This window comes from Rhinolophus sinicus, chromosome 9, assembly GCF_057876585.1.
Source record: "Rhinolophus sinicus isolate RSI-liver-muscle chromosome 9, RSI-T2T, whole genome shotgun sequence".
NCBI lineage: Eukaryota > Metazoa > Chordata > Mammalia > Chiroptera > Rhinolophidae > Rhinolophus > Rhinolophus sinicus.
In genome coordinates, this window is record NC_142509.1 from 17314645 (window position 1) to 17327905 (window position 13261).

At 48.7% G+C, this 13261-nt stretch overlaps 1 protein-coding gene across 1 annotated transcript in view; it reads right to left on the reverse strand.

The window, feature by feature from the left end:
- The window catches only part of KLHL22 (kelch like family member 22), a 33052-nt gene that overhangs the window by 16979 nt on the left and 2812 nt on the right, over positions 1 to 13261 (reverse strand). The window contains exons 2-3 of the mRNA XM_074321728.2: positions 10154 to 10419; positions 1770 to 1935 (exon numbers count right to left, since the gene is read on the reverse strand). Coding sequence (XP_074177829.1) covers positions 1770 to 1935; positions 10154 to 10380 — 393 coding nt within the window. The 5' untranslated portion in view covers positions 10381 to 10419. The remainder of the gene's footprint in view (positions 1 to 1769; positions 1936 to 10153; positions 10420 to 13261) is intronic.

Sequence of the window (13261 nt, forward strand, 5' to 3'; positions counted from 1 at the left end):
TACCAGAGGCTCAGAGAAGGAACTCATTTCCTGGGAGTGACTCAGGGGGGCGGTCTTGCTGGTATTCAAACCCAGGTCCCTGGCCTAAGCTAGCGCAGAGCACAGCACGTGGGGGGCAAGCCGCCACCAGCCAGTGGCTGCACCAACCAGCATGATCTGCTGGGCCTCGGGACTTGGAACTGTTATGCCAAGTAACACTGGCTTTAAAAACATCATTGCGGAGAAACCTAATGTATTAAAAATACAACAAAGCTAGGCTGCTCAAGGTGAGGTGGGGGCTCCCGGAAATGGCCTCAGAAACACTAAGGTGCTAAGTAAGGAACACTGGCCAGAAGCTCTGCCGTGGGTACGAGGGGAAACAGCAGGTCTCTGAGCTGATGGCTGGGAGAGAGAAAGCAGCATGTGGGAAGGTGGTTTGGTGTTGGTGTGCATGATGGATCAGAGAAGAGAAGAAAGGGACTTGCTGGGAGGTACACACGGTCAGGTGGAGGCCAGGACAAAGGTGAGGACCTGGAAACAGAGAACAGAGATAGCTACAGGTAGTATTTACAAGGATGACTTGTCCACACGTGGACAAGGAGAAGGAAGATGGAAGGGCTGAAGGACACACGGAGGCTCTAGCAGGAGGGGTGTAGGACAGACGGACCAGGGGAGGGGAGAGAAGCGTTTGGTACGGAGGAGACAATGCTGACGGCGAGCCCCTGGGTGGAGAGCTGGAGGCAGCTGATGTGAAGTGTTACGCGAACTGGATGAGGGTTCCCAAAGCAACAAGGACCAGGAAGTGGGGACAGAAGACTAAGAAGGGGACACTCGGAATAAAAGAAGGCAGGGAAATTCTCCTGTCATAAAGGCCGCCCTGGCTCAACTCCACCTACCTATCAGCCAGACAAGCCTCCCTCAAACCCACCCAACATGCAGGGGTCGAGTGCCTCCCACCCGTCACTGAGGGTAATGGCACAGGGAGCTGCCGTGACCCAGCCACGCAGGGCAGGGCAGGGCAGGGCCTCCAGACACCCCTGAACAGGTTGGTTTTCCTATGACTTGAGTTTTTTCTGATTGCCCCCAAAGTTCTCTGACCTAAAAAAAGGTCGGGATAATGAATTCTGCGTAGTATTTAGTTTCACTTTCAAGCAACGTGGGAAGAGATGTGTCTCCAACCGGATGAGGCCGCCTCACAGACAGCTCGAGAGCAAAGGCACGTGCAGGCCCAGGCTGGGCCACGGCATCAACACCAAGAGGTAATACATCTTCTCAAATGTAAGTCACACTGTCAGAGCCTTGGAAAGCTTTTTGAATCTGTAGGAAAACAAGTACTTGAAGTGTAATAACAAAGGGGAAAGTAGTTTGAGATTAACAAGACCAGTGCAAAGGACAGGCAGAAAGAGCCTGGGCGGCACCAGCGAGGGGAGCTCAGCTTCGAGAGATGAGAGACGTCAGCACACACAGGACGTCACACACTGGGACTCGGCCACTCGTTTACATGCGGGATCTTTTCTGCAGCAGGGAGACCTAGGTGAGGGCAAGGAACCAGCAGAAGCGCAGAGGGCAAAGGCAGAAGAGGAACCCGGGCCTGGAGGCCTTCGGAGCAGCTCCACTTCAGCGCCCAGAGCTGGCTGAGCCAAGCACCACCCAAGGGCCTCCTTCTGGCTCCAGTCTCCCTTACTGCCCAGTGTCCTTGCCTGGCTGACCCACTCTCACACACTACCTCGTGGCACCCAGGGAAACCCGCCCGGACACAGGTCTCCTTGCTCCAAGGAGGCGCGTCTCACCTGAAGCTGGCAAGCGGCGACCAGCGTCTCCTGGACATTGCTCAGGCTGAGCTCCAGCTCGGAGGTGTATATGAAATGCAGGATTTGGCACATGGCATTGTAGGACACGCCGTGGATGAGGACCTCTTCCTGCTCCATCTCCTTCAATCCCCCAGCAAACATTCCTCTGCAAAGTGAAGACACGAGACAGTGGAGTTTTACTCATCGGGGCAAGGCCCAGGCTGCCGAGAGTGTGAGCGTCTGGAGCAAGAGGCAGGCTGACCAGCATCAGTGCGTGACAGGACATGGCTCGCTCTGAGCCCTGAGTCATCCCACGAACAGTAGCCACAAGCTCCTGACCAAGTGTGGGCAGCCATCCTAGAAAATGCCCTGTCTCCAGTTTCATGCGCCCCAGGGAGTCACATGTGAACATGCCTGGCGTGCTTTCTGCTGCATCCACTAATTCACTTCCTAGATCACAGCAGCAGCCCAGAGCCTGTTATGAAAGGATGAATGACTGGAAAACGGTCAATCATTCTGTTCATTATATATTTACTGAGCATCTCTACTAAATGCCAGGTACCATTCAAAAAGTGAAGGAAGCAACCGTTAACTGGCAAGATTCCTACATACACAGAGTTTAATGCTAGGCAGGACAACAAACAACAAAGAAACAAGGTGTTTCAGATTGTGGGAATGCTGGGAAGGAACTAAACAGGGTATCTCATCAAGCAGAGAGCACGGCTGGGAGAGCAGAGCAGGTGGCATGAGCTGACGGGCTCTTCAGACTCAGGTGCTTGTTGGCCAGAATGAAGGGCTGGAGAGAGGCAGGCAGGTTCCTCCAGACCAGGCAAGAGCCACATGGCTGGAGAGCTGTAGCTGAGACTGCCCTGGAGGGGACTGGAGAACGTGCTGACAAGCTGGATCTAGCAGAGCACAGGAAGCACTTGGGGCCCTTGGACATGGTCATGGAGCAGCAGCTGGGCAGATGGGGACTGGAGAGGAACAGGGTAAGAAAGTCCCACCACGCTACCATTCAACGTGAGATGCCCTGAGGCATCCCCATGGCGAGTTCATTGGTGTACAGAGGAGAGAAGCTGGTGGTCAGGAGAGGCAGCGGGGCTCAAGCATGACAGTCATCAACAAGGAGATGCGAGAGTAACTATTCTTATAGTTTGTCCACTAGGCTAACACACATACACAGTATGAGACTCAAAATATATGAACTGGTGAGAGCCCCCTCCCTCCTCTGCTCCCGGCCACCGGTTCCCCTCCCCAGTGCCGCACTGTCACCAGGGGCCATCCACGTATCTGCACTGTGTTTTGATGTCATACACCTTGCAAATGGCTCCTGGTCGGCACACTGGGTGCTGCCTCTCTCTCGGTAAAGGCTGGCACAGTAATTGATTTAACCGATCCTGCTAGAGTGCACTTGGGTGGCTTCCAAGCTCCTGTTGTTTCACCCAGGGGGTGGCCTTCCCCCCGACACTTTGCTTATGTGCCTACTAGGATTAATTCTTACAAAAGCAAAGGCTTTATGTACATTTACACTTTGATAATACTTCCCACATGCTATCAACCTCATAAGGAAGAAAGCTTATCACCAACGGGAACAGATATTCTCATCAAATGTTGAAGAGCCATTGCTATATTCTTTTTTGAATAGTCCAGATTCTTTGTCCATTTTCTATTAGAATCTGTCTTGTCAATTTGCAGTAATTTTTTCGGATAATTTGAATTTCTTTTTTCTACCTCAGATCTTTTCAATTTATGATGCTTTTTGCCATGCAGAAGTTTAACTGTTTCGAATGCAAGTATTATCATTATTTTGCTTATGAGTTGTGTCAAACTTAAAAAGCCTTTCTGGATTATATTAAAAAACATTTCCCCATGGTTTCCTCTAGTTTTTTTTGGTTTACTCTTTCACATTTAAAACAGTTGATCCACCTGAAATTTATTTTGGTACGAGGTGTGAAGCAAGGCTCCAACTTTATTTTTCTAAATCGTACCCCCGTTGCTGCTCCCCGACTTTGGGGTACCATCTTTATCACACACGAAGTTCCTGATGGGTTTGTGTTTATTTCCAAACTCTCTATCCTTTTTCCAATACTCCTTCCGTTTCCACGCACCATAAACATAGTTTCAAGTACTGCAACTTCGTACTATGTATGAATATTAGGGCCAGTCTCCTTTATTACCTTCCTTTTCCACAATTTCTTGGCCACTGTTTGCTTCTTTAAATTTGGGACTTTAGAATCCAAATTTAGTTTGTGTAATCCCCTCAATACACCCTCTTGGTATTTTTATCGGGAACACACTAAATATCTAGATTGATGCTGAGAAAGCCACATCCCTGTAACCCTGTCACAGACATAGTGGGCCTGGCTCTGTCAGGCCAGCCTCTGGGTCTCTCTGGAGGCCTTGCATGTCATCCCTCCATACAGACCTGGCACGTGTATGTTATGTTGATTCCTAGACATTTTACTCAACATGCAGCCCCTTGGGGGCTTTCCCATGCTCCAAGGTACTTCGACTCCCTCTTTGGGACAGTCTAACTGGCTCTCCTGGATTTTCCAGGACTGTGCTATTGTGTGCCTGGCACCTCCAGGACCACATTGATGATAATAGAAACGGTAACGCTGGGGTACTGACCCCAACCCAAGCAGGGTGTTGACACTTGGATTGACTCGAGCATATTTTATCACCTTAAGAAAGGATCCATTGAGGTATTAAAATACTTCTGTTTATTCTACTGCCAAAAAAAAGAAAAAGAAAAGGATCCATGCAATGCGTGAACCTTGACAGGATCTTAAATGGAGAGGGAAGAAGATATAAGGCATTTTGGGGACAATTAGGAAAATTTGAATATGGACTCAGTATCAGATTAAACTATGCAATTATTACAAATGTTCTTAGGTTTATAATGATATTATAGACACGTTAGAGAAGGTCCTTATTCTTAGCGGCACACCGAGGAAGTCGGAGAAAAACTGGCATATCTGCAACTTACTCTGAGTAAATATGGAAAATGCTAATAACAGATGAATCTGGATGAAGGGCACACGTGCTCCTCACCTATCGTCAACTTTTCTGCAGGACGACATCTTTCAAAATGAGAGTTAGGGAGGGAAAAAGGCTGACAGAAAAATAAAATTCCTTTTTTATTGTTGTTTTTAACCAAATACGGATGTCTAATTCTTTACCACAGTCTTACTTTTCTGTGACTCTGAAATTCTATTAAAAACAAAACTTAACACATTGTTTGTGGGAAACGAGTAAACTCGTCATATCGCCTCTAGTTGGAACCGGCAAAAATTTTGCAAAGTAAATAAATAGAGACCTCTTTTTAAACTAAAACACTGAAAGTTTCATAGAAAAATATCAAACAAATCGAAAGATATGACTATTTTACGGAAAGTCTAATTTTGGCGAGAAAATGTCAAAAAAGCCCCGCGTTACGACGCGATTTGGCGGGAAAATGCCCGCTTACAAAGTGTTAAAAGGGGAAATTGTTTTGGATGTCCATACCTCATACCCATTAGGATGGTCACTACACAAAAGCAAAGTGTGGGTGAGGATATGGAGAAACCAGAACTCTTGTGCACTGTTGGTGGGAATATAAAATGGTACAGCTGCTATGGAAAACAGTATGGTGGTTCCTCAAAAAATTAAATATAGAATTACGATATGATCCAGCAATTCCACTTCTGGGTATATACTTGTATACAAAAGAACGGAAAGCGGGTCTCGAAGAGCTATTTGCACACCCATGGTCATAGCAACATTATTCTCAATAGCTAAGAGGTAGAAATAAGCCGTGTCCAATGACAGATGGTTCAACAAAATGTGGCACATCCATACAATGGAATATTATTCAGCCTTAAAAAGGAAAGGAATTCTGACACATGCTTTAACGTGGATAAACCTTCAGGACATTATGCTAAGAAGCTAGTCACAAAAGGACAAATATATGATTCCACTTATAAGAGGTTCAAATTCATAGAAACAGCAAGAATGGCGATTACCAGAGACTAGAAGGAGAAAGGAATAGAGAGTTGTTGTTTACTGGGGACAGAGTTTTAGTTTTGCAAGGTGAAAAAGTTATGGAGATTGGACGCACAACAATGTGAATACACTTTAACACTACTGAGCTGTACACTTAAAAATGGTTAAGATAGTAAATCTTATGTTTTTCTAAATCACAGTTAAAAAAAAAAAAAGAATGTTCACCGAGTACCAGCAGCAGGAGACAGACCAAATAAGTGGAGGGTACAGACACCACAGAACACTCTGCAGCACAGAAAGAACGAGGGCCAACTCGACTGTCAGGATGTCACAACCAGATGTCACAAGGTGCCAGTGAGCTGTCTCTGACGTACGGTGGGAGGAACACGTCCTGTGTCGGCTTGTTCAGGCCCCATTCCTCTTCCAAACCCTCGAGGCCAGGCGTGTTTCAGAATTCAAAAGGGCTCAGCTGGAGAAGCACTGTGCCTGTGCAGAGAGGAAGCCACGCCTCCATGGAGTCTGGATCAACGCCGCATATCCAAACCCCTTAATATCACCACAGCAAAATGTACAGACTCACACTAAGGAGGATAAAAATATAGTTCGCCTCCTATCAGGTCAGGGGGGCTTGTAATTTAATGAATTTGTGCCAAACTTATATATATACTGGGGGTGCCCAAAAATGTATATACGTGACTTGTATTTATCTTTTGTTATCGGTATATATTATTTTAATTTCAATACAGTTTTTTCCTTTCTTAAAATACGTATACATTTTTTTGGCACCCTCTGTGTATAAAAAGAAAACTCACAGAAAAAATGGTGATATAGGAGAACCCAGCTTCCCCCTGTCCCCACAACTGGATAGCTATCCACAAACAAAAACAGCTCTGGGAGACCGCTAGAGTACACTTGGGAAGTTTCAACAACAGAGGGGAACAACAACAACTTCCAATTTCAGAGTTTCTGAGTTCTCAGAATTAAGGACTGGTATTTGCAAAAGCAAACAGTATGGATGAATAGCAACGTTTAAAAATAGTTGCCTTGGTGCGGGGAGGACGGGTAATGTGTCACTTCACTATTTTCCTACCTGTTCAAAAGCGCTTTAGCTGTGGGAATGGATGCTGAATGCTATCGCGTTGCCTCTCACCGTGTCTGCGATGGCTGTACGCTGGGTCCCCTTTGATGAACACCTTGCATTGTAAGAAAGATTCGCTAACAGGTAAGGAGCTTTCGCTCCAGGAACAAAGCCCTTCTGGTCCAGGCTCTGCTGCGCTGCAGGAATGTCAGGCTCCGTGGGGCTCCTGTGCCCAGGTCTGACTGAAGACGTCACACTGTCATTCATAAACCAACTGTACTTTTCTTTCTATGTCTGCTGTCTGTCCAATTTTGACAACGTTACAGAACTTTCATAAAAAACTTTGGAAACTTTTCTCTGCTCTGGAAAAGTCTAAATGGCATTCAAGTCGGTTCTTAAAAGGCACAACTCCCCTGAGACACATCTAGGCTTCCTGCTTTTGTGGAAATATAACTTTCTTTTCTGGGGGTGAAGTTCTGTCAATTTACATTTTCTATAAAACCATCAATTTTATCCAAATTTTCAAAATCACAGGCACTAAGTTGAACAAAGTAGTCTAGAATTCACAGACGGTATGAAAACTAAGGGAGGAACGAGACGGCCAGGGAGGCTGGCTACGGGACAGTTCTTGGGGTTGGGAGGAGTGTGGGAACCAGCCCAGGAGCAGCATAGAGGCCGAGGGGAGCACAGGGTCATGGGAGCCAAAAGAGACATGCAATGGGCAGTTATTAACACAAGCCAAAACAGGAAGACCTAAGATGCAGTCTGACCCTTCAATTCCTACACCACGCATGAGGGCACAACGCAGGCCTCCTGCAAGGGCGCACCTCCCAGGACAAGGGCGCTCCAGCTTTCTGCCCCCAAGAGGTCCGCCTGCTGCAGGAAGAAGTCGCCAGGAAAGAGTGAGGGACAGTTAGGGAAGGCGCTCAGAGAGAAGGCCGCTCCAGGGGGCCTGGAAGGAAGACGATGCTCTGCGGGGAAGAAAAAGCGGAGAAGGCAGTACTGCTGAGAGGAACAGCGAGAGCAGAGGCAAGAAAGCCTAGAACGTGACAACAGCGGTGTACCTGGATGCAGGTCTCCCCTAAGAATGACAGGTGGGCAAACAGAGGGAGGTGAGACTGGGGCAGAAACGCATACAGCCTCAGGACAGAGATTCTCAAGCCTGTGTCACCACACAAGGGGCTTCAAACTTTACATCTCAAAAGTGATTCAGTTCTTCATAGAATGAATTAATGTAGTAAAGGGGAGAAAGTCAGACTTCCTTTGGTTCCCTGCTCCCTCATACGATCCCCAGAGGTCAGCACGAGTCCTTGCAGATCTGAATATGGACCTACCTTCCACACTCTCCTGCGCTTTCCTGCTCCCTAATGGATGGCGCCCACCCTCCCTCTCAGTAGGCACTGGCCCACTTGTTTGTAAACGGCTGTCATGGACACCCACGCAGAACAGAAGGACCGCTGTCAGCCCCCCTGCACTGTGTCACTCGCACCTGGCAGGACATCCCACAGGACAGGCACCTAGAACTCTAGTGCAGGGCCCAGGCTGTGGGCCAACCCAACCTCCAAAGCTGTTCTCTCTACCCTTGCCCACATCTGACATTACAAACCTTTCACATTTTCACCAGTTTTATTGGGAGAAAAAATGGGCCTTTATCATTTTAACCTGAATCAAATAACTGAAACAAATAATAATAAACTCGCTAGGCTTGGAAATGACCTATGTCATAGATACGTATCTCTGCGATGAGTCTGGGTTCTCCCAGAGTTGTGGTCACTCTCCCATTCCAAGGCAAGTGGGTGTTAGCATGCAGTGACCATGCCTCAGAGGGGAACACCTCCCATGAGAGGTCCACCTGAGGGGGGCTGTGGAAAGGGATAGGAATCGATCCTGGAAGATGTAGAAAGCCATAGAAGTTCTTGCTCAAATAGCAAAAGGTGGTGTCTGTAACTGTCCTTTAGAAAGAATGGCGTGACAGTGAGTCAGGAAAGTCACATGGGGCGAGGAACTCTAGCCTGAAAGGATTCAAGGGTTCATGAAGGACGTCCGTTGGCTCTACAGCCCCTGTCCGCATCTCCCACAGGCCCTAAGCTGGGCACCCCTCTGCTGAGAGGGACCCAGTACTGGGCCTCCTCGGCAGGTGGCTTTCAGCAACCCCACACCCCCACAGTCCTATATCTTATCTCAAAGTTTAGTACGTAAAGGCCTCAGCTGAACCTCCCTATGAACGGAAGGCAGACATGTTTGCCCCCAAGTACCACTGGGTCACGCTCGCCACAAACTCCCTCTGGAGACCAGGAAGTACTTCAATCATCAAGAAATATTTTACTTGGTAGTTCCTAAAATAATAATTTAAAAAAGAGAGAACAACTCAAACTTACAGACAAAACAATCAAACAGGTGCTGAGGTTTGGAACTAAATGGAAGGACTTGGGTGGTCGTGAGTGGGGCTCACTCCCTCTGAGCCTCATCTCACCTGTGTGAAATGGGGGACGTGGCACCAATTCCTCCCAGTGTGCCAAGTTCTGGGATGGGTCTGGCTGGAGGCCATGTGAGACCCCAGAGGGTCAAAGGCTGAGACTCAAGGGGAGCGGGTGTGAGCCAGGCAAGGGCGTACGTAGAAGGCGGGACTGCACACACCACGTAGCTGGGTGGACCGTGTGTATACGGTACTAGTCACCCAGCCTCGGCTTCAGTGCCCACAGGGACCACAGGTCCTGAGAAGTGACCAGGGAGCATGTGAGCTGCCCGTGGGCATCACAAGATCACCGTGCGGTGGGGGTGTGGGAAGTGGCACTGAAAGACTGAGGCATAAAACGTCCTGTCTTTTAAAAAGGTGCGTAGGTGTGTATGTCTGTGTGTAGAGAAATCAAACATGGCAGAATGTCAACAACTGGTACTCAGGTGTTCACGAGACTACTCTTTCAATTCTTCCATAGATGTGGAATTTTTCAAAATGAAATATTGGGAAGCCAGAGTTAAGTAGAAAGAAAATCTGTTTTATACCAAGATATTCTACTTAGAGCACAAAATAAATTCATTTTATAAAGTGCAATATTACAAGTAAAGCATATCATTTTTAAAAGAAAAAAGAGAACATGCCCCAGAGATGGGGCGGCTGAAAGAAAAACAAACCCCTAAAAGCCCTTCTAGCTTCTTGCTGTTGACCAAGTCGCCAAGCAAGCAGTGGGAGAGAGGAACACAGGATGGAGGAGGCAGCTGGCAGCTGCTGGCCGTCCTGCCCGGTCACTGTCAGTGCCAACACGTCTCCCAGCGGAGCCGGGGTGACTCGCTTTACCTCTGAGAACAGGTACATGGAACTCACCTGAAGTAATCGCAGGACGCGGCCAGCAGGATGCGATGGGCCTCGATGTGTCTGCCCTCCACCACCAGGACGACGTCGAAGAGGATGCCGCCGTCCCGCAGAGCCAGCAGCCCCCGGAGCAGGGCCTGGGAGTGCTGCGCGCTGCGGTAGGTGTTGCTGACGCAGTGTGGGTGCGAGGGCTGCGCGGACAACTTGCACAGCTGGCTGAACTCCTGCTCCTCCGCCATCCTGACCACGGCACCAAACCTCAGCACCTCAGCCGTCAGCTGGCAAGACAGAGAGGATGGGCAATGAGGCGGGAGGCAACACCACCCCACGCACCACTCGCCAGCTCTGTTCCCAGCAGTACCTGCTGCTCCCCCAGCTTCTGCTCCTCCCTCCAGCTAACCTGTGCTTTCCCTGGGGTCCCAAACGCCCTAATTCACCCTCCTCTCCCACTGCCTGTCCACACTTGAGACCTTCTTTCTGAGGACCTGGGTCCCTTCATAGCCAAGAGTCTTCATCCCACTGTCATCTCCTTAAGCATCGCTGTGAAACAAGGCTTCTGGAGACAGACTGACCTGGCCGGGAGCTCCCGCCCCACCATGGACTCACCGCTAGACCAACGTGAGTCTCAGGTTCCCCAACCGAAAAGGGAAATAGTAGAAGATGAACATAAAGCATTGCACAGACCAGGTTCAAAAGAACTCTTCCTCTTCCCCACTGAGAAAGAACAAAACTGGGTTTTTCCACTCAAGAATGGATACATAAAAATTACAACAGGCATTTGGTCAGGCAGCCAGATGGCTCAGGTGGTTAGAATGTGAGCCCTGAACAACAGGGTTGCTGGTTCGATTCCCATATGGGCCAGTGAGCTGCGCCCTCCCAACCAGATTGAAGACAATGAGCTGCTGCTGAGCTTCCGGAGGGGCGGCCGGATGGCTCAGGTGGTTAGAGCGTGAGCTCTCAACAACAAGGCTGCCGGGTCGATTCCCAAATGGGCCAGTGGGCTCTCAACAACAAGGTTGCAGGTTCAATTCCTCGAGTCCCGCAAGGGATGGTGGGCTCCACCCCCTGCAACTAGCAACGGCAACTGGACCTGGAGCTGAGCTGCGCCCTCCACAACTAAGATTGAAGGGACAACAACTTGACTTGGAAAAAAGGCCTGGAAGTACACACTGTTCCCCAATAAAGTCCTGTTCCCCTTCCCCAATCAAATCTTAAAAAATAAATAAAAGCCATTTTTCCATAACTTAGTCTATACTTGGGGTCATCAGAGTATGAGTTTGGAGGCAGACCAATCTAGACTCAAATCTGTGGCCTCTTCCCCAATACACACACTGCTTATTAAGTGGGTGGCCTCAGATAAGTGACTTCTCTTTGAGCCTACTTGTTCATCTATAAAATGGGGATAATCATAGCATCTACCTCTTTTAGAATTATATGGAGATGGATTATATAAAACACAAATATGTCCAAGGCTTAGCAAAGTGCCTGGCACATAGTAAGTGCTCAATACAGGGTAGTGGTTATTATTATTATTATTTAATTACAACAGGCCTGAGTGGGGGTCAGGAGACCCAGGGGAGGGTCCAGGACCTGCTTTCTTGAGATTCTGGAAGTCAAGCACAGTAACTTTGACTAGACCTGATGCGAATTTGAGATCGTCTGCATGCCGTTTTAAATTCGAGATTACCTTCTATTAGGTTGGTGCACAAGTAATTGCGGTTTTTGCAATTATTTTTAATGTTTTAAACCGCAATTACTTTTGCACCAACCTAATCATACTTGAGTCTGTATGCTAAAAAAAAATCCTGATTTGAATACTAGGAGGCTCAGAAACTAATCAAAAAAACAAACGTACTTCAAACACACTTTGCCACACACTCTGAACCAATCAGAAGCAACGATGCCAGCCAGCTGCTCCAGGTCAGGGCGTAGCCAGTCCTGTACCACATGGCACAGCCATGTTTCACACTCTCCAGGACACAGCACAGCCAACCACTCAACCAGCCAGCCAGCAGCTGGCAGCTGAGGGGCCACCGGCCACAGGGCTGTGAACATCTGCCTTCACCACCTCCGCTACTCCACTAGCCCCTCCCCCAAATTCGTTTCTTCTCTGATTCCCCTACTATATCTTTACAAGAGAAAATGGAAAATAGAGTCTAACTACAAAGCTTGCCCACCTTGGCGTGAAGGCGATACGTATCCCCTTGCTGATCAACCTCTCGTGTCTGGAAACTCTGCCCTCTGGCAACTCCCCCTTTTCTGATCTCTTCCTTTCCGCCCACACACCCTGCCCGAGCCCACCACTGTTTCCCAACAGCCTGCCCTGCGCTCCCAATCACTCCGCCACCTTGATGCCTAATCCAGCCAGCAGCCCTCCCACTTGGTCAAGTTTTGTTACTGGTACAGCCACCATTCCCATGTCAGAATCCTCATGGTCTCAATCTCTTTTCCTTTCTATCCTTCGTGTCCTATCAGACCCTCTAGTGCCATTTTGCCATCTTGGACATCCATCCCCTTATCCCTCCACAGCCACGACTTTGGATCAGACCACAGCAATGACACCCCAACCTGTTTCCTACCTCCTGCCACATCCTCCCCAGCTCCCCAAATGCCCTGTGATTTCTACTGAAGTGCTAGCTCCCTACTGCCTCCTACTTGGGGCTCCCGGTGATCTGGCTCAAAATGCTCCTTCCCCTGTACCCTGTCATTAGCCCTTAGACCAAAAGGGACCATCTGTCGTCCTCTGGACACCTTCAGACTCCCACCTAGACCTTTCCGTCTCTTCTGACGCCATATCGGTCAAGTCTAGTTCCATCACTACTCCCTCTATCACTGCATCAAGAACACGAGAGGCATGTTCCACCTGTCGCTGTCCTATGGACTCACACGGAGAGTCTGTCTCCTTGAGGGGAGGGCTGGGGCTTTAGCTCACTCACGTCTCAAAGCCCCATGGCTGGTTGCTCCACTGTTAACCACAGGGCTCTGGACACTTAGCTCATATCTCCAAGCCTCAGCTTCCTCCTCACTATGACCACCATGGAGTCAAGAGGGTCTCCTCTGGGGCGGCTGTGAGGACTGACTGCCCCAACAGCCATCAAGAGTCCCCCGTCCCTGCAAGTT